This window comes from Pogoniulus pusillus, chromosome 43 (genome assembly GCF_015220805.1).
Source record: "Pogoniulus pusillus isolate bPogPus1 chromosome 43, bPogPus1.pri, whole genome shotgun sequence".
Taxonomy (NCBI): Eukaryota; Metazoa; Chordata; class Aves; order Piciformes; family Lybiidae; genus Pogoniulus; species Pogoniulus pusillus.
In genome coordinates, this window is record NC_087306.1 from 2,397,755 (window position 1) to 2,424,001 (window position 26,247).

The 26,247-nt window shown below is 53.5% G+C and overlaps 2 protein-coding genes across 6 annotated transcripts in view; one reads left to right on the plus strand and one right to left on the minus strand.

Annotated features, from left to right (window-relative positions):
- The first annotated feature begins 67 nt into the window (after positions 1–67).
- RUSC1 (RUN and SH3 domain containing 1) lies at positions 68–8,124 on the plus strand. 3 transcript variants are annotated; one of them, XM_064176057.1, is made up of 10 exons: positions 68–279; positions 1,027–2,691; positions 3,205–3,306; positions 3,924–4,000; positions 4,357–4,531; positions 4,653–4,758; positions 4,851–4,897; positions 5,142–6,141; positions 6,468–6,599; positions 7,441–8,124. In XM_064176057.1, exons 2-10 carry the CDS (start codon positions 1,101–1,103, stop codon positions 7,607–7,609), a joined length of 3,399 nt encoding a protein of 1,132 aa, XP_064032127.1. In that variant the 5' UTR covers positions 68–279; positions 1,027–1,100; the 3' UTR covers positions 7,610–8,124. The 3 variants fall into 3 exon arrangements, with proteins under 3 accessions (XP_064032127.1, XP_064032130.1, XP_064032128.1); XM_064176060.1 differs by lacking the exon at positions 3,205–3,306 and having other exon boundaries at positions 69–279; XM_064176058.1 differs by lacking the exon at positions 68–279 and having other exon boundaries at positions 816–2,691.
- A 3,466-nt stretch (positions 8,125–11,590) lies between these two features.
- The window catches only part of ASH1L (ASH1 like histone lysine methyltransferase), a 67,207-nt gene continuing 52,550 nt past the window's right edge, over positions 11,591–26,247 (minus strand). For 2 of the 3 annotated variants that reach the window (XM_064176051.1, XM_064176052.1), the window contains exons 21-28: positions 26,017–26,103; positions 24,343–24,433; positions 22,587–22,725; positions 20,490–20,662; positions 18,703–18,869; positions 17,304–17,344; positions 16,020–16,321; positions 11,591–14,816 (exon numbers count right to left, since the gene is read on the minus strand). In XM_064176051.1, coding sequence (XP_064032121.1) covers positions 14,725–14,816; positions 16,020–16,321; positions 17,304–17,344; positions 18,703–18,869; positions 20,490–20,662; positions 22,587–22,725; positions 24,343–24,433; positions 26,017–26,103 — 1,092 coding nt within the window. In that variant the 3' untranslated portion in view covers positions 11,591–14,724. The remainder of the gene's footprint in view (positions 14,817–16,019; positions 16,322–17,303; positions 17,345–18,702; positions 18,870–20,489; positions 20,663–22,586; positions 22,726–24,342; positions 24,434–26,016; positions 26,104–26,247) is intronic. The other variant, XR_010309023.1, reaches the window with a different exon arrangement.

Genomic DNA, 26,247 nt, shown 5'->3' on the forward strand with positions numbered 1-26,247 from the left:
GTAGACCATAGGCTGGGGCTGCTGGGGGCGGGGGGGGGGGGGTTGGGGTCGTAGATCTCGGCCAGCCTTTGCGTCAATAAACATTAAATTATTGCGGGTGTGTCACAAACTGGTGCGGGCGTGAGGCGGGTTGGGAGGAGCGGGGGTTGGAGAGCAGCATCCCCGGCGCTTGCGTGACGGGGGTACGGCACCGGAGCGCCGCCCCCGCTGCTTGCCGGGCGAGGCGGAGCTGGGGCTCCTCCCTCCCGCCAGCCGCATTCACCGCCGCAGCGCGACGAGGTGAGCGGGGCTGGGGCCGGGCTGGGGGGCTCTGGGCAGCCGCAGCAGCAGGGTGGGGAGGGGGAGGCTGCAGACTGGCAGCATCGCCCCCGCCGCGGGGCAGCAGGTCCTCCCGCTCCGGGAGCGGGGGATGGATGCTCGGAGCAGGGTCAAAGCTGCCTGATGGAGATTCAGGCTCTGAGCTGCCCGTTCACCGGGCGAGGCCGCCGGTAAACGCCCGGGGCCGTGACTCTCCCATCGGCGAGGCAGAGCTGGGCGATGCGCAGGCTGCGGTGTGGTTGCCAGGGCTGCGGCAGTCCTGAGCTCGGGCATCTCCTTGAGCTGGCTGTGCCCTGGCCTCGGAGCTCCGGCGGTGCCACCCTCCCTTGTCCGGGACCACCCCAGCTGCCATCAAGGGCGTTTTCTCTTTGGTGGCATCTCAGCTGCTTCTGACCCTCAAGACCCCACAGAGGGAATCTGGCCCAGCCACTGCTGCAGCTGCTTGCACCAAGCTCAGGTTGTGCTCTGAGGATCAGCAGCTGGCTCCTGGCTGGACAGGCCTGAGCTCAGCGGGGAGCTGTGGGGCAACCCCTCTCTGCCGGGCATGTTCCTATCTTTCAACCCTCACACTGGTCCCCTGCTGCCAGCCCTTCCCTGCTCGGTGGCTGCTGCAAGGTCACTGCCATCCTTCTTGCCCTCTCCGTTCCGCTCCAGGTTTGTGCTGCTGTGTTCTCCCCTGCCCACTGAAAGGCTGTTTGGTGTTTGCAGGGAGCTGGATGGTCTGAAGAGAGGAGCTGTGGGGCTCTCCAAGGAGCCTTGGCACTAACTAGCCAGGCAGCACCATGCTGGCTCCAAAGAAAAGCCTGCTCTGCAACCTCAACCACATCCATCTGCAGCACATCTCCCTGGGGCTGCATCTCTCTCGGCACCCAGAGCTCCAAGAGACTTCTGGCTCCGTGGGTGAAGGAGAACAGACCAGCTGCAGCCACTGCCCAGAGAACTATGAGCAAGTGGATGCCAATTCCAACAATCCCTCCTTGAAATGCCGCTGCTGTGAGTCCCACACTCAGCAGCTGATGACGTTGGGTCTCCAGAACCAGGCAGCTCAAGAGGATTTCCCTGGCCTGGATGCTGGAGAGGAGGTAGCATCCCCTTGTGATCCCCCTTGTGATCTGGCCTCCTCCACCTCCTCTTCTGTCAGTAGCTGCTCAGATTTCAGCTTGGATGACTCCCCCATCTCTGTGTACTGCAAGGGCTTCTCCAGAGAAGAGTCCCAATCCCCTCAAAATCAGCCCCATGTCATTCCTGTAGAAGATGCCCAGGATGCCCAGTCACTGGCTGGCCAGGGGAGGACCCACGATGGAAGAGATACCAACTGCAACCCCCAGGTGCTCCAGAGACCAGATGCTCTGGCTGGAGCGAGCCCAGACAGCCTCTGCAGCAGCAACTCTCTTGACTTCCAGTGTGATGAGACCTCTCCCAGCGCGGTGGTGCAGGAAACCATCAGCATCTGTGCTGACCTCGACCCTAACTGCAATCCCCTCCCTGCCCTTCATGCTTCGCCTCCAGCACCACCCGCACCAGCACGGTGGGATGCCAGTCTGAGCAGAGCTCCTGAGCCACAGCCCCGGGCTGGCAGCGTGCCCCCACCTGTGCCTCCCCGGCCCCGGAGACGGCTGCAGGTTCTCAATGGGCAGAAAGCAGAGCTGCCCCCCCTGCCTGTGCGGCCGGCAGAGCCAGAGCCTGGCTTGGGTAACCTCTGCAAAGACTCGGGCAAGAAGACCATCACCTCCTTCCATGAGCTTGCCCAGAAGAGGAAGAGGAACTCTGCTGGCCCTGCTCTCGCCCAGGCCAGGGCTGACCGCAGCGACTGGCTGATCGTCTTCTCGCCCGACACGGAGCTGCCCCCCCCCAGCGAGCTGCTCCCCAGCGCCGCTGCCCAGGAGCCGGCCCGGCCCCAGCTCGACTGCCCAGCGAGACCTCCTAGCAGCGCACAGAGAGAGGTGACAACGTTCAAGGAGCTGCGGTACCGCAGTGCCTCCGGCAAGCCCAAGGGGCAGCAGGCTGAGGAGCGGGCAGAGCCGGTGCCACCTCTGCCTCCCTCCGCACATCTCACCTCCCCTCCTGAGATGGCTGTGGGCTGCGACAGCTCGGGCTGGGTGCCACCTGCGCCTCTGGGCGGACAGTTGCTGGCACCTGTGAGCAGCCACCAGCTGAAGAGGAGAAGATCTCGACCAGGGCTGCAGCCCATTGCAGAGGGGCAGTCGGGGGACGCAGAGGATGGGCGACTGCCGCTGCGGAGCTGTGTGCCAGGAGAGACAGGGCTGGGCTCTGCCTGCGACAAGGACGCCCTGGCTTGTGGCCTGGGAGGGGCTGGTGGGCACCAGTGGGTGCCAGGGACAGTCGAGAGAGGAGATAAGACCTGCAAGGAGGGTAAGAGCCTGGCCCCGGTCCCTTCTGCGCTGGGCACGGGGAGCGTGCGGGGCGCAGGGGAGGAGGCGTCGTGGCCGCTGCCCAGGCAGGTGCCCTGCTCCCGGCTCGGGCTTGTTCCGTGCCCCTCCATGCTCCGTGCCGCCCTCCACGGCTCTGGCCAAGCCCGGGAAGGAGCCACCCACGGCCCAGGAGTGCCGAAGGCTGCGGCTCGCCCGGGGCCCGGCTGGCTCCTCCTCAGCTCGCCCTGCCCACGGGCTCCTGCCGAGCCCTTCCTCTGCCTCGGCCCGCGGGGCCCGTCCCGCCCCGTCCCGCCTGCTGCCCTTCGTCCTGCCCCGGCCTCCGGCTCCATGAGCGAGCGCGACCCGGCGGGCCTCGGCTCCGGTGCTGCCTGTGGTGAGCGGGACCCGAGGCGGCGGCGGAGCACGGCCGGGGCCTTCTCCCGGTGGCTGCGGGGAGTCCCTGCCGCGGCCCTGCCTGACCCCCGCCGCCGCCTCCTCCTCCTCCTCTCTCCAGCCAGGACTTCGCCGTCCGCCGCTGGAGCCGCCGCGGGGGCAGCGCGGCCGGGGGGGGGGAGCGCGGAGGGAGCCGACAGCCGCCGCGGGGAGCAGAAGAAAGGTACCGGGCGCGGGGCTGAGCGGCCGCTGCAGCGGGGCCGGGGCTCGCTGAGCCGGGCTGCGGGGGAGGGCAGCGTTGGGACGGGGCAGGGCCGGTGGCGAGGCCTAGCTGGAGATAGGGCACCCGCGGGGCCGGGCAGGGGCAGTGCCGGGCAGGGGCAGGGAGGCTGCTGCGGAGCTGTGGAGCCGCAGGACCGGGGCGGGGCCGCCCCTGGCATCTCGCAAATACCTTTGAGGGTCTCCGTCCTGCTCTCCTCCCCTTGGAAGCGGCCGCTCCTTCATCCCTCGGCCGCTCCTTCATCCCTCGGCCGCTCCTTCATCCCTCGGCCGCTCCTTCATCCCTCGGCCGCTCCTTCATCCCTCGGCCGCTCCTTCATCCCTCGGCCGCTCCTTCATCCCTCGGCCGCTCCTTCATCCCTGCGCTCGGGAGCTGCAGGTTCCCATGGCGACAGCTCAGGCTGCTGGGCTACCCGGGGCCTTCCTGACGCCTGCCCACTCCTCCCCGGCTAGCCCGGGGCTGGGTGTCAGAGCTGAGCCTTGCTGCAGCCGTGGCTGGCGCAGCGCTGCTGGGCTGGGGGTGTCTGAGGTGTTGGCATCTTCCTTTCCGTTGTCTGGCAGCTCTGCTGATCGCCATCAGCACCGCCGTGGACAAGATCATTGCCCACTTCAGCACCGCGCGGAACCTGGTGCAGAAGGTGAGGGTCTGAGCTGAGGATCTGGCTGGGGTGGGCAGGAGTGAGGGCAAGGAGGGGCTGCTGCCACCCATGCAGACTCAGGGTTAAGTCTTCCTCCCCTCTCTCCCTCCCCTCTCTCCCTCCCCTCTCTCCCTCCCCTCTCTCCCTCCCCTCTCTCCCTCCCCCCTCTCTCCCTCCCCTTCCCTCTCTCTCCCTCCCCTCCCCTTCTCTCCCTCCCCTCTCTCTCTCCCTCCCTCCTCTCTCTTCCTCCCCCTCTCTCCCTCCCCTCTCTCCCTCCCCTCTCTCCCTCCCCTCTCTCCCTCCCCTCTCTCCCTCCCCTCTCTCCCTCCCCTGCCCTCTGCACCTCCCTACTTCAGGCCCAGCTGGGAGACAGTCGGCTCAGCCCAGATGTGGGTTACCTGCTGCTGCACACCCTCTGCCCTGCACTCTATGCCTTGGTGGAGGATGGGCTGAAGCCCTTCCAGAAGGATGTTATCACTGGCCAGAGGAGAAATTCCCCCTGGAGCGTGGTGGAAGCCTCTGTGAAGACAGGTGAGTGTGAGGAACATGCTCCTGGATGTGTTGGCATCTCAAGAGGCTTGGAGTCTTTCCAGCCCAGACTGGGCAAAGATGTGTGCCCAGAGCAGTGGTGGCTGTGTTGTGTGTTCCACAGGCCCCAACACTCGCTCCCTCCACTCCCTGTGCTGGCACGTGGCTGGGCTGGCTCCTCTCAGCAGCACCAGGCAGAAGTTTCATGCCTTTATCCTTGGCCTTTTGAAGTGAGTATTGGTGCTGCTGGCCCAGGCTGTCCTTGCTGTGATGGCAGGTGGGACCCAAAAGCCCTAACCTGGGTTTCCTTTGTCTTGTCCAGCATTAAGCAGCTGGAGCTGTGGATCTCTCACCTGCAGAAGAGCCCAGGTAAGGATCCAGCATCCTGAAGCTTCCCACACGAATCCTCACCTACTTGCCAGGGTGCTAATCCCCTGCCTGTGCCACCCACAATGCCAGTCTGGGATTTCCCTGGTGGATAAGGGCATTGCTTTCCCTAGTGTGTTGTCAAAGCTCTCAGCAGAAGCTCTGACCTGCTGGCACAGCCCAGCTGGCCCCGGGGGGCAGGCATGGGGGCACTTCGCAGCTGCCCAGTGCCATCCCTGTCTCGTAGGTGTGATCTCTGTGCTGTATTCACCCACGGCCTTCTTTGCCCTGAGCCAAGGCCCTCTTCCCCACCTCGCTGACGAACTGCTGCTGCTCATCCAGCCCCTCTCAGTGCTGACTTTCCACCTTGACCTGCTCTTCGAACACCACCACCTCTCCGTGGATGTGAGGCCCTTGTCCCGCCGGCTGGAGTCGCCTCTGTCTCCTGCCCAGCAATGCGCTCGGCTGCAGGGGGCTGCCCAACCCTCTCCAGAGGGTGCTGCAGGGACAGTCCTTGAAGAGGAGCTCCCCCCTGACACTCTGGGGAGGGCAGCTGGTGCAGAGGGCGGCACAGGTGCCCAGTCCCAAGCAGCTGCGTGTGGGCTGGTCCCTGGCCCCCAAGTGGGGGCTGCCCTGCAGCAGACCTTCCAGCAGGTGCTGCGTTGGGGGGATCAGCTCAGTCGCACTCTCCTGAGAGCTGATAACCCTCCAGAAATCCACAAGCCTGAGGCAGGACCTCAGGATGCTGGTGCTGGCCTCGGTGGCTGGTGGGGCCAGCTGAGTCAGGCTTCCAGGATTTACACTGCTCCTAGCAAGGACAAGTTCCCCTTGGTCTGGTGGACAAAGCTGCGGGCACCTGCGGGGGACTCCAGCCCCGGGCAGGCTGCACGGCCCCAGGCATTAGTGAATGAGCCAAGAGGCACAGAGCTGCAGCTGCTTCAGACTAAAGCTGCCCCTGAACTCCCTGCTCCAAAGCCCAGCAACAGCACTGACACCTCTGGGACCTCTTCCCCTGAAGATCTCCTCCTGCCTGCTGGAGCCAGAGCACCAACCAAGCTGAATGGTCCCACTGCTGGAGAGCCTCCCCCAGAGCCTCATGTGAACAGGGACCAGGCAGCACCTTCTGACCCAGGGGCAGATGCTTCTGGTTCTACCAAGGGCAGCTGGCTGGGCCGGCTCTTTGGAGCCACCAATCCTTCTGCCAGGAGCTTCCCTCCCAGTCCTGACACCATCTCAGCTAGATCCAGGTAAGATGTGGCTTGGGCAGGCAGGGTGGGGGAGGAGGTGTGTGATGAGGGTGGATTCCTCTCCCAGCAGCCAGAGGAGATGCCAGCGTGGGGCTCCCTGGTCCCGTGGGGGTGTCTCACCCTGCCCCTTACCCAGGTTTGTACTCCTGGCATTAGCATGTCCCAGGTTCTGCCTCTCATCACTTTGCATCAGGTCCTTCAGGGCAGCAGGGCCTCATGCTGGAGGCTTGGTGACGCTTGAGGGAGGGCTTCTGTCAGCTCCCAGACCACTGGAGTTAGAGCAGGAGGAGTGGGAAAAGTCTTTGCTTTGCTTTGCTTTCTGGCAGGAGACCTTCGAGCTGGCTGTCGCCCAGCACACGTGCCCTGGCTGTGGTGGTGAAGGGGCTGGCACCTGAAAGGACTCCTGCTCAGGAACAACCACCAGGGAGGAAGGTGCCCGACTCAGCCCCGACCCACAGGTGAGGCAGGACCCTGCAGGGTTTGGATTTTCCTGGGGGGGGGGGGAAGCACAGGAGCTGTTTCCAGACAGAACCTGGAAACCTCACACCTGTTCCCAGGGGATGGAGCTGCTCCTTGCTGCTAACTTGCACCAGGACTGCTCCCCCCACTCCCCCTGACAGGGATTCCCACACCTCCTGCTGAGCTTTGGGTGAATCTCTGCCCAGCTGCCAGCTGCTTTCCCTGGCCATTCTTGGGGGGGACTTTTGAGCATTTTCTTGGGGGCTGTCTGCATTCATAGCAGCTGCTTTGGAGCAGCTCTGACCAAGTTATGGCCTGAAATGCTGCCAGGGGAGGTCTAGGTTGGATACTGGGAAAAAATTTGTGTGGTCAGGCACTGGCACAGGCTGCCCAGGGAGGTGGTGGAGTCCCCATCCCTGGAGGCATTCAAGAACCACATGGACCTGGCACCTGGGGACAGGGATTGGTGGCCATGGTGGCCTTAGGCTGACTGTTGGACTTAGTGACCTTAGAGGTCTTTTCCAACCCAAACAGTTCCACGATTCCATGGATTGTGGCAGGTCAGAGAAGCTGTAGAGGTCCACCTGTGCTTGGCAGTGTCTGGTCCACACTGCATTTGCCCATCTCCCTCCTCCTCAGCCCTGACCTCTCCCTGCCACCTCTGCTCACACTCTGCTGCAGCTCCTAGGGGCTTCTTGATCAAATCCATCTTCAGGTGGCAGCTCTGCCCACGGCAGGGGCGGGGAGAGGGGGGTTGGTGTCTCTCCATGACCATCCAAACCTCTCCCACATCCTGCGGGTCCCTGGAGCGGTGACATCCTGCTGGTGTTTGTCGTGCAGGGCGGTTCGGGCGCTGTGTGACCACACAGGCACCGCCGAGGGCCACCTCAGCTTCCACAAAGGGGACATCCTGCAGCTGCTCTCCACCGTGGATGAGGACTGGATCCGCTGCTGCCATGGCAACAGCAGTGGCCTAGTTCCTGTCGGGTACACGTCCCTGATTTTGTGAGGAGGTGGAGGAGCAGCTCAGCTTGCCGAAGCAGGCACTGCCTCCAAGGAAGGACTGGCTCCTGCCACGGCTTCACCACCTTCAGGGCCTCACCACCATCAGGGCTGGCAGTGTGGCCAAGGACCCTGCGCTGGTGCCTGTTTGTGCTGCTCACTCGCATGATGCCAGCATCTGCCCTAGGTGCTTCCCACGACCCTGCAGCCCTGCTGGCACAGACCTGCTGGCACAGACCTTCACCGGTTGGGAACTGCCTGCATTCATCTATCCCTCAGCTGCTGCCCACGCCTGTGCCAGAGGGAGGGACCCTGTCCCTACATGCTACTCACAATCCTCTCTGTTGTCTCCATGCCATTGTGTCCTGCCACTGTCTTCACCCCCCTGTGTCCCACGGCTGGGGGTCCAGGCTGGCCCCAGCTGCTGCTCTGCAGTCGCCCTCACTCTGTAAATAGTTGTAGCCACAGGACTGAGCTTGTTCAGGGGGACAAAAGCTGGAAATAAAGGTTGTGACTCACGTGTCCAGGGCTGAGAGTGGATCCTTGCGGTGACATTGCAGGGGGACACCAAGAAGCTGGTTTTAGTCCTGAATGATTGAGGCAAAGCAACCAAAGCTATGCCCAGGAACCACTTTTTGAGTTGGAGTTAAACCCTAGAGGGGCATCAGTGCCAACTCCAACAGAGGGTAGCAGAGGAACTGTGAGGCTGAATTCAGGGACACCAGGTTCTGCAGGTTCCTTAATGTCCTGCTGTGTGCCAAGGCACAGGGCAGGGTGCCAGGACTAGGCTGCCATCTCCAGATAGCTGCAGACACCTCCCACCTTTTCTAGCTGCCCTTAATTTAGGAGGAAGTTCCTCACAATGAGGCCTGAAGTTGTGCCAGGGGAGGCTCAGGTTGGATAGCAGGAAGAAAAAACCTCGTTGGCTGCACTGGAAGAGGCTGCCCAGGGCAGGAGGCAGCATCCCAGGTGACCTTGATGGGGCTTGAGCAACCTGATCTAGTTGAGGATGTTCCTGCTGACTGCAGCGGGGCTGGACACGACGACCTTCAGAGGTCCCTTCCAACCCAGACCATTCTGTGATCTAGTGGGAGGTGTCCTGCCCAGGGCAGGGGCATTGGAACTAGACACTCCTTGAGTTCCCTTCCAACCCAGACCATTCCATGACTCCAGACCATTCTATGATTCCACAGCTCTATGATCTAGTGGGAAGTTTCCCTGCTCATGGCAGGGGACTTGGAACTAGATGATCCTCGAGGTCCCTTCCAACCCAGACCATTCCATCACCACCCTTCCATGACTCCAACTCTGTAATCTATGACGCTATGATCTAGTGGGAGGAGAGGGGCTTGGAACTAGACAATCCTTGAGGTCCCTTTCAACCCAGACCATTCTATGACTCCATGATTCTTTGCCTCTATGATTGCATGGCTCTGATTCTGTAACTCTGTGATTCAGACTCTGACTCTATGATTCCATTGATTACAACTCCATGGTTCTGTGACTCTGACTTTGATTCTATGACTCCCTGGTTCCAGGACTCCGATTCTAGGACTCCATGGTTCTATGACCCCAATTCTATGACTCCATGGTTCTAGGACCCCGATTCTATGACTCCATGGTTCTAGGACTCTATGACTTCATGGTTCTATGACCCCAATTCTATGACTCCATGGTTCCAGGACTCTATGACTCCCTGGTTCCAGGACTCTAGGACTCCATGGTTCTATGACCCCGATTCTATGACTCCCTGGTTCCAGGACTCTATGACTTCATGGTTCTATGAACTCAGTTCTATGACTCCCTGGTTCCAGGACCCCGATTCTATGACTCCATGGTTCTAGGACTGTATGACTCCATGGTTCCAGGACTCTGATTCTATGACTCCATGGTTCTATGACCCCGATTCTAGGACTCCATGGTTCCAGGACTCTATGACTTCATGGTTCTATGACCCCAATTCTATGACTCCATGGTTCCAGGACTCTGATTCTATGACTTCATGGTTCTATGACCCCAATTCTATGACTCCATGGTTCCAGGACTCTGATTCTATGACTCCATGGTTCTATGACCCTGATTCTAGGACTCCATGGTTCCAGGACTCTGATTCTATGACTCCATGGTTCTATGACCCCGATTCTATGACTCCATGGTTCCAGGACTCTATGACTCCATGGTTCTATGACCCAGATTCTAGGACTCCATGGTTCCAGGACTCTATGACTCCATGGTTCTATGATTCCATGGTTCTATGACCCCCATTCTATGACTCCATGGTTCCAGGACTCCGATTCTACGACTCCAGGACTCCACCAACCTAGAGCAAAGCATCCACGCTCAAGCCAAGCATGTGGGATGCTGCAACTAAACCCTCCTCAAGCTCCCTCTTCCAACCCTACCACACCTCCGCTGACTCCGACAAGAGACTCGAGGCCATGCCAAAAGAAAAACCCCTCCAGGCATCAAGTAGGAAAAGAGATTCTTGTTTTGTTTTTTCTCCATTTAATACTAGAGACTCTCTCAAGAGATGCAGGCTTGGTTTGGTTGGGTTTTTTTTTGTTATTTTTTTTCTCTTCTTTTTTTTTTTTTTTCCTTTTTTTTTTTCTTTTTTCTTTCTTTTTCTTTTTTTTTCTTTTTTTTTTTATGCAATTACATCCAATGTTAAAATTGGTCATACATAATTTACAAAGATTAAACATCAAAACAATGAAATCTATTTAAGATATGCTCTCGTAAAAAGGAAATATATTAGCAGCATTTTTATTTTCAGCAATCACACAGCCTACACCCATGCAGACTAAAAAGTTCAGCTCTACTTTGCTGTTGTTTTCTGGGGTTTGGTTTGTTGGGTTGGGTTGGTTGGTTGGTTTTTTTTTTGCAAGTCAATGTGTAGTGCTCCTTGGGCTCAAGGTGCCAGGTCCCCTCCCTCCCCAATCCCCTTCCTCCCCTTTCCTCCCCCTCCCCCCTTTTTTTTTTTGCCTTTTCATTTTTCACTTCTATTTATAAAACAACCTCCCCCAACCCCAGCCCCTTCCTCCTCCCTCCCCCTCCCTCCAAACAAAAACCAATTAAAAAACCCCCCCCCAAAAAGTAATTCATTTTCTACACCAGTAAGAAAAAAAAAAAGATAAACCAAAGCAAAACCAAAGAATTCTTTTTGCACTTACCTAACATTTTCTCTTTTTTTGATTGTCTACAAAACAGCTTTTTGTTTGCTTGGTTTTCTGTGTGTGGTTTGTTTTTAAGTCTTTCAACAAAAGAAAGATAAAATGACAGAGCTAAGATCTGGCTTCTGTATGGACTTTTATTAGGGAATTTTTTTTTCCTCTTTTTTTTTTTTTCCTCTTTTTTTTTTCCTCTTTTTTTTTTTTTTCCTCTTTTTTTTTCCTCTTTTTTTCCCCTCTTTTTTATTTTTTATTTTATTTTTTCCTCTTTCCCCCCCCTTTTTTCTTTTTTTTTCTCTTTTCTTTTTCTTTCTCTTTTCTTTTCTTTTTTTTCTGCTCTTTTTTCCCCTCTTTTTTCCCTCTTTTTTTCCCCTCTTTTTCCCCTCTTTTTTTTTCCTCTTTTTCCCTCTTTTTTTTCTCTTTTTTCCCCCTCTTTTTCCCCTTTTTTTTTCTCTTTTTTCCCCTTTTTTTTTCCTTTTTTTTCCTCTTTTCCCCCTCTTTTTTTCCCCTCTTTTTTTTTCCTCTTTTCCCCCTTTTTTTTCCCTCTTTTTCCCCTCTTTTTTTTCCCTCTTTTTTTTTTTCCTCTTTTTCCCCTCTTTATTTTTTTCCCCCCTTCTTCTTAAAAACTTTATTTCTTTTTTAGTGTTTGACACCATTCAAGACTTTTTCTTTTGTTTTGTTTTCAACTAAATGAGACAACTCAAGAGCTTGGACATGCGAAATTCCTACTACACGCACGAGTATTTGATACTCAGGGGGCCTGGGGCTGTACAGTGCTTCTCTACAGTAAGAAAATATTCCAAACTATTTTCTTATTTCTCTTTTTTTTTTTCTGTTTTTCTTTTTTTTATTTAATAAAATATTTTTTTTTCTCAAATGGTTTTTTTATTCCTTTTTTTTTTCATTTTTTCCTTCCTTTTTTCATTTCTTTCCCTCTCATTTTTCCTCTTTTTTTCCCCCATGTTTTTTCTTTTCTTTCCTTTTCCTTTCCCTCTCATCTTTCCTTTAATTTTTCCTTTCATTTTTTCCTTCAATTTCTTTATTTTTCATTTTTTTCCCATTTATTTTTCCTTTTTCATTTTTTCCTTCTTTAATTTTTTCATTTTTTACATTTTTTCCTTCCTATAATTTTTCATTTTCCCCAATTTTTTCATTCCTTTAATTTTTCCTTTTTCCATTTTCCTCTCCCTTTAATTTTTCCTTTTTCTATTTTTTCCCTCCCTTTAATATTTCCTTTTACCATTTTTTCCTTCCTTTAATATTTTTCCTTTTTTTCATTTTTTTCCTTCAAATTTTTTTCCTTCCTTTAATTTTTTTTCTTTAAGTTTTTTTCCTTTATTTTTTTCTTCTTTTTTCTTTAATTTCTTTCCTTTTTACCTTTAATTTTTCCTTCCTTTTTTCCCCCTTTCCTTTTTCTTTTTTCCTTTCCTTCTCTTTTTCTTTCTTTTTCCTTTCCTTTTTTGCCTTTCCTCTTTTTAATTTCCTTTTTTTTTCTTTTTCCTTTCCTTTTTTCTTTTCTTTTTCCTTTCTTTTTTCCCACCTTTCCTCTTTTTTTTTTCCTTTCTTTTTCCTTTCCTTATTTTTTTTTCTTCTTTTTTTTTTTCCTTTTTTTTTTTTTTGGTAATCTTTTTGAAATCAACACAGAAAAGTTAATGGAATGAGTCATGTTCCACTAAAGAGTAAAATAATTATAATAATAACAAGAAATGTACATTAGGACAAGCTTGGTCCATTCAAAAAGGGACATGGAGCTACTGTATTGCTTTACATCCACGCAGCAGATATATACAACTTGGCACATTAAAAACTGCTTCTCGTATAAGAACATCTAAACAGGACTGGGATCTGCACCTGCACGGCTGAGAGACAAAAAGCAAAGCCACTGCAAAGGGGCAGCCCACACCAACTGCCCCCTCCCCGTGCCACAGCCTGGCCCTGCCATAGCCACCTCCTTGGGGTGCAATGCAGGGAGTCCCTGGTGCCGTGCAGGGAGCATCTGCAGGGACCATCTGCAGGGAGCATCTGCCTCAGCACTGGGCACTGGTGCTGTGCAGGGAGCATCTGCAGGGAGCATCTGCCTCAGCACTGGGCACTGGTGCTGTGCAAGGAGCATCTGCTTCAGCACTGGGCACTGGTGCTGTGCAAGGAGCATCTGCCTCAGCACTGGGCACTGGTGCTGTGCAAGGATCATCTGCCTCAGCACTGGGCACTGGTGCTGTGCAAGGAGCATCTGCCTCAGCACTGGGCACTGGTGCTGTGCAAGGAGCATCTGCCTCAGCACTGGTGCCACACAGGGAGCTCCTGCTTCAGCACTGGGCACTGGTGCCACACTGGGAGCTCCTGCTTCAGCATCAGACCCTGGTGCCATGCAGCAAGCCCTCACCTCAGAACCACACCTTAGTGCCATGCACGTAGCTCCTGCTTCAGCACCAGGCCCTGCTGCCAAGCAGGGAGCCCCCACCCCAACACCAACCTCTGCTGCCCTCCAGCCATTACGAGGCCACGCAGCAGGCTCAGCGCCAGGACTGCCGCTTCGGGGCCAAGACTTCTGGGCTGGGCAGGGCAGAGCAGGGGACGAGGGCGGTGCGAAGCTGGGGGGGGGGTGGGGAGGTAGGGGGGAGGGGATGCCCAGGTTGGAGAGGAGGTGGTGGGAAGCTGCACACCCAGCACACAGCAACAGTGGTAGCAGTCGATAAAAAAGATTCTACAGCTCACAACAAAACACTGGCTCCGAATACTGCTGGAGGGGTTCAAATGTAGTGAAGGGTCCTTTGTTGGGTGGTTTTTTTTGTCGTTGTTTTGCTTTGTTTTCTTTTTTTTTTTTTTTTTTGGTCTTTTTTTTTTTTTGGTGTTTTTTTTAATTTGATTTTATTTCATCTTTCAACAGATTTTTTTTTTTTTTAAAGGTGGTTTTCTCTTTTTTTTTTTTTTGTCCTTTTCGTTTTGCACAACACACCAGAGACACACAAGAACCACAGCTCATCAAAAAAACCAACAGCAATGGTGTTGTCAGGATTTGACTTTTCTCTTTATAAAATTTTCTCTGCAGGAAAGAAGAGAGAAAATAAAAAAAAACCCAAACCAAAACAAACCAAAACAAAAAAAAAAAAAGAAGTGGGAAAAAAATTAAAATAAAAAAAAAAAAAAGAAAGAATAATTAAAAAAAACCCAAAAATTCCAATCAGACCCTGCCCCCTTCAGCTCCAACCCCCTGCATGGACACACAACCAAGTGCCTCAAAAACCAGCTCAGGTTCCTGCTGGTTTGGTTTGTTTTGAGCTCCAAGGGGGACTTTGGAAGTTTCTCCTTGGCGCAGACCTGCGCTGTTCCGTCGGGGGTTAAAAGTTTCTCTCCTTGGAACTTGTGCAAATCAAAGGCTACGACTTTAGGGCAGCCTCCAGCTTTGAAAACCATTTGGCCTTCATTATCTCCATTCCCTTCCCTCTCCCCTCCCCCTCCCTTCCCAAACCTCTTCTCTCAATCCTCTGGCATGGGCTGTGGTGGTGGTGGTGGTGCCCAAGAGTTATCTTCTACAATCACAGGTTGCTTGGTGAACGTGGGGAATGTTCAGTTCTCCTCCTCCTCCTCCTCCTCTTCCTCACCTCCCCTCTTTTTGTGTTTTTTTTTTTTTCCTCCTCTGAGTGGGAATCTCAAGCAAAAAAATAAATTAAATGTGACCATCCTGGACAATACCCCCAAAGGTTCTCCCAGTACCTAACATCAAGACAAGGCACAGGCCCAACAACACACACACCACAGAGCACCGCGGAGCAGGGCAGGGGCACCCCCGCCGGCCCCACGCCTAAGTGCTAACTGTTTGTCATTTGTCAGTTTTGCTGCTGCCCTCTTCTCTCCTCGGCTGGTGCAGAGAGGATGTTTGGGCTCCTGCTTCTCAGCCCCTCAGCAGACCCTGCGTAGCAGACTCCAGACACAGCTTTTTTCCCCTCCTCTGCTGTCACTTTCTGAAGCTGCTCTCCGGGATGGTCAGAGTGCGGCGCCTCAGTTTTCTTCCTGATCCTTCCTCCAGCAAGTAAGTGACATCGATGGCTGCAACAGACCACAGGCTTTGGGTAACAGGAGGGGAAAGGAGGCACAGCTTTCCTGTTCCCCTCTTCAGCTCCTACAGAAGGTCCTTAGAAAAGCTCCTTAAAAGTCAAAAGAGACTTTCACAGCATCAGAGAACAGGTTTGGGGTGGAAAGGATCTCCAAAGCTCATCTGGTCCAAGCCCTCTGCAGTCAGCAGGGACATCCTCTGCTAGATCAGGATGCCCAGAGCCCTGTCAAGCCTCACTCTGTGTTATCTCCAGGCATGGGGCCCCAACTGCCTCCCCATGGCAACCTGCTCCAGTGTTCTGCTACCCTCATGATAAAGAACTTGCTTGTAAATTCTCCTCCCTGTTTCCCAATTATCCTCAGTCTTTCTTTGGAGCTCTCTTAGGTTTCTCAGGTGTTAAGGAATTGTCCTCAGGAAGTTTTTGTGCTTCCTAAAAACATTCTGGAGAAGACAGTGGCAGCCATCAGGAACTTCCTTTGGGTTGAGGGGAAAATGTCACTGCTGCAAAGAAAACTTCATTATTAACCAGAGAACCCCAGAGTGGGTTGGGCTGGGAAGGACCTTCAAGAGGGAAGGAAAGCTTAAAACTCACTTTTTGGTTACAATTCTGCAACTGTAAAATCTCTTTCTTTTAATGTCACAGCTTTGGGTTTGAAGGGACCTTCAAGATCATCCAGTTCCAACCCCCTGTCATGGGCAGGGACACCTCTGCCAGCCCAGGCTGCTCAAGGCCTCACCCAACCTGACCTTGAACACCTCCAAGGAGAGAGCATCCACAGCCCCCCTGGGCAACCTGTTCCAAGGTCTCCCCAACCTCACCAGCAGCCCCTTCAGACGATCCCAACTTTGAAAGCTTTTCCTCATTCTGCCTCCCTTCCCTCCTGAGAATTTCCCATTTCCTGCATTATTTCCTGCCCCTCCATCTCTGTGTGTGTGTCCCTGTGGAACAGCAGCAGTGCAGGGTGATGGGGGAGGGGCTGGAGCATCTCTTCCATGAGGAAAGGCTGAGAGAACTGAGGCTCTTTAGCCTGGAGAAGAGCAGCCTGAGGAAGGGAATCTCATCAACGCTGATCAATACTCAAAGGGTGGGCGTCGGAAGGATGGGACCAAGGCTGCGTTCTGCCAGCAGCAAAGTGAGCCCAAGGCTGCAGCAGCAATGCCACAGTGCCACAGTGCCCCCATGGCACCAAACTCACCGTTTTTCCCTGGGATTTTCTCCAAGAGGTTCAGCAGGATCTGGTTGAGCCTCTCCCTCTGCAGGTGCCGCCTCTCCTCTGGAGTGCACAGCTGCCGCGGCTCCGAAGTGCTTTCTTCCACCTTTTTATCAGTCTCACAGCTCTCCCCAGAGGTTGCCTCTTTGTCTGCCTCCTCTAGGTTGGGCATCTCACTCGAGGCTGGATCTTGGTTTCCTAACACATCCTCGATGAGTGGCAGAGGATCCTCTTCTTGGGTTAAGTCTTTCAGCTGCGGTTTCGAGCGATCTGTTTTCCAGGATGATCTGGCAGGAGAAGGAAGAAGAAAGGTTTCAGCACCATCACGTTTCAGGTGCACCTGCAGGGCCAGTCACAGGAAATCAAAGCCTCCTCAGTAGGCTGGGGGCTTTTCCTGGGGTCACTTGAGTGAGCAGAAGACCTGTTATGACCCACCAGATACTCTCTAGGAAAGGTTCCCTTCCTGCCACCTCATCTGCACACAAAATTCATAGGGTTGGAAGGGACCCTCCAAGATCATCTCATCCAACCCTCCTGCAGTCAGCATGGACACCTCTAACTACAGCCTGGGGTCACAGCAAGCTTGGCCTCAAATGTCTCCAGGGATGGGATCTCCACCACCTTTCTGGGCCACCTGCTGCAGACTGTCAGATGCAGCCTTCTAAAAACCAAACTGATTTAAAGGTTTTTATGTCCCAAAGCAGCTGAGCTCAGCACTTCCTGATGCTTTTCTGCCACAGTCAAGGCCCTTGATGGCTACACCTGAAGTCTCCAACAGATCTGAGAGTGCTCAGGCCCGGCCTGCTGGCATGATACAGAGGTGGGCAGTGTGCCAGGGAGCTCCTCTCCTGCTCTGCTCTTATCCTCTGCAGCTCCCACATTCAGCTGCTTTCAAAATGACTTCTGTCCTCATCAGCAAGGAGCTACCAAGGCTGCTGCTGGATTCTATCCCTCTTCACTTGCTCTCTTTTCTCTCTTTGAAAGCTTAGAGGATTTAAATCATTCTCAGTGTTTCCCCAGCACCCAGGGGCAGGAAGAAAGAGTGGAAAGTTCTTCCCTGAGAGAGTCATTGGACACTGGAATGGGCTGCCCGGGGAGGTGGTGGAGTCGCCGTCTCTGGAGCTGTTCAAGGCAGGATTGGACGTGGCACTTGGTGCCATGGTCTAGCCTTGAGCTCTGTGGTAAAGGGTTGGACTTGATGATCTCTGAGGTCTCTTCCAATCTTGGTGATACTGTGTGTGTGACCCAACAAACAGTCTCAAGACTCACCTGCCTCCATTTCTCTTGTAGTTGTCTGGCACATAATGAGGCTGTAACAACAACAAAGATTTCTGGTTAACACCAACTCAAACTCAACAGTGCTGCTCTGTTTGCTGTGTTCTAAATTCCAGATTCCCTAAACTCACAACAAAAAAATCTGCTTCCAGGAAGCTCAGTTGCAAAACATTTGCCAGATGTGATACTCCTGTGCTCTGAGACAAAGCAGAGCTGCACAGGAGCAAAAAGGAGAGAGTGAGATGATCAGATACTGAGCTTGAGGCTGCCAAGGGAATCTCTGCTTCCTCATTTTGCTGCCTGTCCACTCTTCTTTTTATTGCTAAGAAATCTATTTTCAGTGCTAATTACTGAGCCTGCCCCCCCCCATAAAAACATTTTTAAAGCCATTAAAGACACAGAGGAGAAAAAGCTCTGCCCAGCCAGCTTGGCACAGCCACACTGCACTGTATGGGGTGTGATGCTCCAGAGAGCTGTGGATGTCCCCTCCTTGGTGGTGTTCAAAGCCAGGCTGGATGAGGCCTTGAGCAACTTGGGCTAGTAGGAGGTCCCTGCCCATGGCAAGAGGGTTGGACCTGGATGATCTTTAAGGTCCCTTCCAACCTAGAGCTGTGATTAAAAAAAAAAAGGAGATTTTACAGTTGCAGAATTGCAACCAAAAAGTGAGTTTTAAGCTTTCCTTTCTCTCAGGAAAGGCTTCAATGAAATCTGCCTCTGGATTTTAGTCAGAAACCACCAGCTCTGAACTCACACATCCCCACCTGTTCCACAGCTGCTTCATTTTGGGCTGCTTATTCTGCCTACTGTCAATTTTTCCTTTCTAAGCTTTTATTCCAGCCAAATTTTCATCCAGACCTCTGGATGCTTCTGTGATTGCTTCCTTTGCTGTGCAGAGCTCCACTCACAGTGAGCCAGAGGCTTTCCAGAGATCAGAGAATCCTGGAATTGTCAGGATTGGAAAGGACATCCAGGATCATCTAGCTCCAACACCTCTGCCACAGGCAGGGACACCTTTCACCAGATCAGGTTGCCCAGAACCACATCCAGCCTGGCCTTAAAAACCTCCAGGGCTGAGGCTTCCACTACCTCCCTGGACAACCTGTGCCAGGGTCTCAGCACCCTTATGGTGAAGAACTTCTTCCTAACATCTAATGTAAATCTCCCCTCTTCCAGCTCAGATCCATTCCCCTTGGTCCCATCACTACCTGACATCCTAAAAAGTCCCTCCTCAGCTTTCTTGTAGGTCCCCTTCAGATCCTGGAAGGCCACAATAAGGTCTCCTGGAAGTCTTCACCTCTCCAGACTGAACAACCCCAACTCTCTCAGCCTGTCCTGACAGGAGAGGAGATGTGTCCAGGTGAAAGAGAAAGAAGCCAAGAGCAGCAGCACTCACTGAGAAGTCTCTCTTGGGTGTGAGCTTCTTGGGGAAGTGGTCAAAGGCATAGGGCTTGGTGCAGACAGGGTAACGGTTGCGGTGGATCTTGTAGAAGAGATGAGCTGACTTGTCCAGCCGATAGTCACAGATGTACACATCCTGCTCCTTCACACCTTTTGGCCTCCCTGCAGGTTCAAACAAAGCACAGAGGGGGAAAAACAAATGTTCAGTGTATGCAAGAGGACACCCATGGGGCACCAACCCAAGAACAAGTGTTGGAGAAGCAGAGCCTGCCAGGGCTGGCAGTGGGTAAGTGTCAGGGGCACGCTGCAGGCTCAGCTGAAGAGGAAAATCTGCAGGCTGCAATTAAGCAGCACCCAAAACCTTTACAGAGCTATCAGCAACTGCTTAGCACTTCCTCCACCCTGCCCACAGCAGTCCCAACCTGCTGCTGTCTCTTCAGAGAATCACAGAAACGTTCATGTTGGAAGAGACTTCTGGGGTCATCAAACCCAACTGAGAATCCTGCTCTACAAGCACCACATTTAAAAGATCTTTAAACACATCCAGGGGCAGTGACTCAACCACCTCTCTGAGCAGCTCATTCCAATGTCTGACCACTCTTTTCCTAATGTCCAGTCTAAACCTACACTGATGCAGCTTGAGGCCCTCTTCAGCTACAGAACTACAAAATGTTAGAGGTTGGAAGGGACCTCCAGAGGTCATCGAGTCCAATCCCCCTGCCCAAAGCAGGATCACCCAGGGAAGGCCACACAAGAAGGCACCAGGGGGGGTTGGAAAGTCTCCAGAGAAGACTCCAAAACTTCTCTGGGTAGCCTGCTCCAAGGGTCTGTCACCTTCACACCACAGAAGTTTCTCCTCATGTTGAGCCAGCAGTGTGCACTTGCAGCCCAGAAAGCCAAGCAGAGCCTGGGCTGCAGCAGCAGAAGTGTGGCCAGCAGGGCCAGGGAGGGGATTCTTTCCATTTACTCTGCCCTGGTGAGACTCTATCTGGAATACTGCAACCAGTTCTGGAGCCCCTGGGACAAGAAGGATGTGGAGATGCTGGAGAGTGTCCAGAGCAGGGCCAGGAGGATGAGCGGAGGGCTGGAGCAGCTCTGCTGTGAGCACAGACTGAAAGAGTTGGGGCTGTGCAGGCTGGAGAAGGCTCCCAGGTGACCTTCTTGTGGCCTTCCAAGATCTGAAGGAGGCTGCAATAAAGCTGGGAGAGACTTTTTAGGCTGTCAGGTAGTGACAGGAGTGGGGGGAATGGAGCAAAGCTGGAGGTGGGGAGAGTCAGACTGGAGGTGAGGAGGAAGTTGTGCAGCATGAGAGTGGTGAGAGCCTGGCAGGAGTTGCCCAGGGAGGTGGTTGAGGCCCCATGGCTGGAGGTGTTTCAGGCCAGGCTGGCTGAGGCTGTGGGCAGCCTGCTCCAGAGTAGGGTGTCCCTGGGCATGGCAGGGGGGTTAGCACTGGCTGATCCTTGTAGTCCCTTCCAGCCCTGCACCCACCCGGCCTGGCCAGGTCCCTCTGCAGAGCTCTGCTACCCTCCACCAGCTCCAATCCTGCTCCTAGCTTGATGCCCTCTGCAAACTTACTGCTGCTGGACTCAATCTCCTCATCCAGATCATCAACAAAGATATTGAACAGGACTGTAAACACCTGCTTGCATACTGTGCTAAGCTGTGAATGTGAAGCTTCATTCCTTAACTCAGCTTGGCTGAGTCTAGTCTGGGGGGGGATAAATTCCCAAACCATCGCAGCAACATTGCCATTCCCTTCCTCCTGCCAGGAGGTTTCCTTACCTTTGCAGTAGGTGTAGAGGTCAAGAACGCAGCAGGTGCCCACCACGGCCTCCAGGGGGATGATCTCATAGAGAGGGACTCGGAAGAGTTCGTTGTGGTAGAACTTGCGGGAGGGGGAGTGGTGAGTCTCGTGTGGACGGAAGTAGTGGTGGCCGAAGGCGAAGCGCTCCTCTCTGGGCAGGGGGAGAGCCAAGGGGGAAAGCATCAAGGCCTGGCCCTCAACCTGCACACTTCTAAGCTAGGACAAGACTCTGAGGAGCACAGGAATGTTAGGGCTTGAAAGGGATCTCGTAGAAGGGTTTAGGTTGGAAGGGACCTCAATGACCATCCAGTTTTAACCCCTCTGCTATAGGCAGGGACACTTCCCACTAGAACAGGTTGCTCGAGGCCACATCCAACCTGGTCTTGAACACCTCCCTGGGCAACCTGTGCCAGGGTCTCACCACCCTCAACCTCTGCCAGTGTCTCACCACCCTCAGCCTCTGCCAGGGTCTCACCACCCTCAACCTCTGCCAGTGTCCCACCAGCCTCACAGAACCACAGAATTCCATCCCATTCTGTGATCCACAACCTCCCTGGGCAACCTGTGTCAGTGTCTCACCACCCTCAACCTCTGCCAGTGTCTCACCACCCTCACAGAACCACAGAACTCCATCACATTCTGTCATCCACAACCTCTCTGGGCATCCTCTTCCAGTGTCTCCCTATCCTCACTGCAGAGAGCTTTTTCCCAGCATCCAGTTTCAATCTCCCCTCTGCCAGTTTAAACCCATTCCTCCTCATCCTGTCATTACAGGACCTTGGTAAACAGTTCCTCTCCCCCTCCATCCCTCCTGATAGAATCAGAGAATCATCAAGTCCAACCCCCCTGCCAGAGCAAGAGCAGAGAATCCAGTGCAGGTTGCACAGGAATGCGTCCAGAAGGGTCTTGAAAGTCTCCAGAGGAGACTCCACAATCTCTCTGGGCAGCCTGTTCCAGTGCTCTGTGACCCTTACAGCAAAGAAGTTCTTCCTCATGTTGGTTGAGGTGGAACTTCCTGTGCTGTAGCTTCCATCCATTGCTCCTTGTCCTATCCTAGGGCACAAGTGAGCAGAGGCTGCCTCTGTCCCTTGCTGACCCCCCCCAGCCCTCAGATATTTATAGACTTTAGAATCATAGAATGGTCCAGGTTGGAAGGGATCTCTGGAGATAGAACCATAGAATGGTTCAGGTTGGACAGGACCTCTGGAGATAGAACCATAGAATGGTTTAGGTTGGACAGGATCTCTGGAGATAGAACCATAGAATGGTTTAGGTTGGACAGGACCTCTGGAGATAGAACCATAGAATGGTTTAGGTTGGACAGGATCTCAAAGATCACCTATTTCCAACCTCCCACCGTAGGCAGGGGCACCTCCCACTAGAACAGGTTGCTCAAGGCCTCATCCAACTTGGTTTTGAACACCTCCAGGGAGGTTGTGGATCACAGAATCACAGAATGTAACCAAAGATCACAGTCTGTGATTCTGTGCTCCACAACCTCCCTGGGCAACCTGTGCCAGTGTCTCCTCACCCTCACAGAATCATAGAAGTTGACTGATCAGATCCCCTCTCAGTTTTCTCCTCTCCAGACCAACCAGTCCCAGGCCTCTCAGCCTCTCCTCATCAGGCAGTGCTCCAGTCCCTCCATCACCCTTGTATCACAGAACCAAGCAGGTTGGAAGAGAGCTCCAAGCTCATCCAGTCCAACCTCTCACCCAGCCCTATCCAATCAACCAGATCATGGCACTAAGTACCAAGCCTGGAGGAGGCTTGAACACCTCCAGGGACAGTGACTCCACCACCTCCCTGGGCAGCCCATCCCAATGCCAATCACTCTGGCAAGAACTTCCTCCTAACATCAAACCTGCACCTCCCCCTGGCACAACTTAAACCTGTGTCCCCTTATTCTGTTGCTGACTGCCTGGCAGAAGAGCCCAACCCCATCTGGTTCCATCCTTCCTTCACTGGGCGCTTTCTCCAGCAGATCCTTATCCCTTTCCTGAACTGGAGAGCCCAGAACTGAATGCAATATTCCAGGAGGGTCCCAAAAGGCAGAAGAAAAGCCCTGGACATACTTCTCATTCTTCCAGAGCTTCTCGATGCGGAAGATGTCCAACTTGTCCCTGTTGATGTGGGACAGCAGGCGGTAGGACTGGCGCACAGGGTGGCCGTCAGGGGTTCTGCGGCTGTCTCGCATCAGGTAAACGCAGTCACCTGGCAACAGGCACAAAATGCACCCTGGTGAGCCACAGAATCAATCACAGAACGGTCTGGCTTGGAAGAGACCTTCAAAGTTCATCCAGTTCGACCCCCTCTGAAGTCAGCAGGGACATTCTCCACTAGAGCAGGCTGCCCAGAGCTCTGTCGAGCCTCATCTTGAGTGTCTTCAGGGATGGGACCAAACCACCTCCCTGTGCAGTGTTTCACTACCCTCATGGTGTAGAACTTGTTCCTCACATCCATTCTAAATCTGCTCTGCTCTAGTTTGAAGTCATAACCCCTCACAGGCTCACAGGATGTTAGGGGTTGGAAGGGACCCAAGGAGATCACCAAGTCCAACTCCCCTGCCAGAGCAGGACAGTACAAACACAGACCACAGAGGAACACATCCAGACAGGCCTTGAAAGGCTCCAAAGAAGGAGACTCCACAACCTCTCTGGGCAGCCTGTGCCAGTGCTCTGTGACCCTTACAGTAAAGAAGTTCCCCCTTGTGTTGAGGCAGAACCTCCTGTGCTGCAACTTACACCCATTGCTCCTTGTCCTACCCCAGGCAGCAGTGAGCAGAGCCTGTCCCCCCACTCCTGGCAGCCTTCAGATACTTATGAACATATGAACATTTATCAAATCCCCTCTCAGTCATCTCTTCTCCAGACTAAACAGCCTCAGGTCCCTCAGCCTCTCCTCATCAGGCAGTGCTCTCCAGTCCCCTCATCATCCTCGTAGCCCTCAGCTGGACCTTCTCCAGCAGATCCCTGTCCCTCTTCAACTGGGGAGCCCAAAACTGACCACAGTATTCAAGATGAGGTCTCACTGGGGCAGAGCAGAGGGGGAGGAGAACCTCTCCTGATCTGCTGGACACAGTGCAGGCTTTTGTATGAGTCCAACACACCAAAACCTGAGGACCAATACAGCCCTACAAAGGAGCTCAGCTAACCCCAGGAACCAAACAGCTGAACTCCAGGCAGGATGGACAATGAGGAGCAGCACTGAGAAAGGAAGACTGAGTGCCAAGCCTGGAATGCTGCAGGAGGATGAAGAATCCACTGTCCTTGGACCTTATTTTAATCCCAGACTTTCCTGAAGACTCTCCTACTCCTCTCTAGCAAACATCCCAACTGGTTTGAATCATTCTCTTAGTAATTATTTTGGGTTCCCTCTTAACCTTGGATGTGTCTGTAGGATGAAACAACAAAAATCAGCAGCAGGGAACTGAGTTTGGTGGCTGTGTAGCTGCCTCTGAAAGACTCAGGGCTTTGAAGGAGAGAGATGTACATGTAGGGAACAAGCAAGCAGTGAGTTTGACGTTTTACCAAACACTACACCAAAGCAGTGAGGATCTAATGCCCTTCCTTGCCTTTGCTACTAAATGTTAACTACCAGAAGTAGGCTCAGCAGCTTCCTTCTCTGCCCAGGAGGAGTCTCCTATCCATGCTAAAGGTAATTCATGTTTCTTCATCAGGCAGCCTGTGAGAACTCTTACTGCAGCTCATTCCCACTCAGGCAATGAGTGCTGCTTTCTACTGGCACAAAGACTCAGGTGTTCCAAACAGGTTGATGTCAGAAATCCCTTATCTGATGGCAGTGCCAGCACAGCCACCAGCTGGCACATACCTTGGCGCAGCAGCAGATCGTCCCGTAACAAGCAGATGTAATAAACACAGCCAGGCTGGGCATAGTGGGGACGAGGAATCATTGGGACCTCCTGGAAAAAAAAGAGAGTAAAAAAAGGAGTTTCTGAGGTGCTCACCATAATTAGTGCAAAAATGGGGCTGAGAGCCTTCTGGAAGCCTGTAGAAGTGACAGAGCGTGGCTGAAGCTAAGCCAAGGAGGCTGCTCAATGAGTCACAGAATTAACCAGATTGGAAAAGACCTCTAAGATCATCAAGTCCAACCTATCACCTAACTCTTCTAATTAACTAAACCCTGGCACCAAGTGCCTCATCCAGCCTCCTCTCAAACACCTCCAGGGATGGGCACTCCACCACCTCCCCGGGCAGCCCACTCCAATGCCAATTGCTCTTGCTGTGAACAACAAGAGCTGTGTTAGGAAGAGTTCTTCCTAACATCCAGCCTGAACCTGCCCTGCCACAGCTTGAGGCTGTGTCCTCTTGTTCTGTCCCTGGTTGCCTGGCAGCAGAGCCCAACCCCACCTGGCTACAACCTCCCTTCAACTACTTGTAGAGAGCAACAAAGACTCTCTTGAGCCTCCTCTTCTCCAGGCTGCACCCCCCCAGCTCCCTCAGCCTCTCTTCACAGGGCTGTGCTCCAGGTCCCTCCTCAGCCTCACTGCCCTTCTCTGGACACCTTCCAGCACCTCAACATCTTAAACTGAGGGGCCCAAAACTTGGACACAGCACTCAAGGTGTGGCCTAACCAGTGGCAGTACAGGGGCAGGACTGCCCTCCTCCTGCTGGCCACACTGTTCCTGATCCAGGCCAGGATGCTATTGGCCCTCTTGGCTACCTGGGCACACTGCTGGCTCATGTTCAGCTGCTGCCACTCGCCCCAGGTCCTTCTCTGCCTGGCTGCTCTGCAGCCACTCTGTCCCCAGCCTGTGGCACTGCATGGGGTTGCTGTGGCCAAAGTGCAGAAGCTGGCATATGGACTTGTTACAACTCATAGCATTGGACTGTGCCCATCTGCCCAGCCTGTCCAAGTCCCTCTGCAGAGCCCTCTTGCCCTCTAACAGATCCACATTTGCTGCCAACTTGGAGCTGTCTGCAAACTGTTAGGGGACTCAATCCCCTCCTCCAGATCATCAATGAAGACATTAAACAGGACTGTGCCCAGCACTGATCCCTGGGGCACATCACTGGTGCCAGCTGCCAGCTGGATGTGGCACCATTCACCACCACTCTCTGGACCCTGCCACGCAGCTAGTTCTTAATCTAGCACAGAGTGCCCCTGTCCAAGCCAAGGGCTGCCAGCTTGGCCAGGAGTTTGCTATGGCAGACAGTGGCAAAGGCCTTGCTGAAGTCCAGGCAGACTACATCCACAGCCTGCCCCACACCCACCAGTCGATCACCTGGGCACAAAAAGAGATCAGGTTGGTCAAGCAGGACCTGCCCCTCCTAAATCCAGGCTGGCTGGGTCTGATTCCTTGGCCATTCTGTAGGTACCCTGTGATTGCACTCAGGATGACCTGTTCCATTATCTTGCATGGCACTGAGGTCAGGCTGACAGATCTGGAATTTCCTGGTGAGAACCCAAACTGGCCTTGCCAAACTCAGAACTAACCAAGCAGGAGCTGCTTTAGTTTGTAAATGAAGAGGAGACTTTTTTTACCCTGTTCACAGATCGAGGTTCACACTGCTCACACAAGTAGTGTTCAACATCAGAATTCACCCCCATGCAGTCACAGTGCTGCCAGACCTAGAAAAACAGAGAGATGCCAGTTACAAATGCCTGGGATGTGGGTCAGCTCCAAACAAAGAGGCCCATTAGGGCAAGCCAGAAACACAGAAACAAGTTTCCTTTGAACTAATCCACACTATGGCAGATGGCAGACAAGATCCC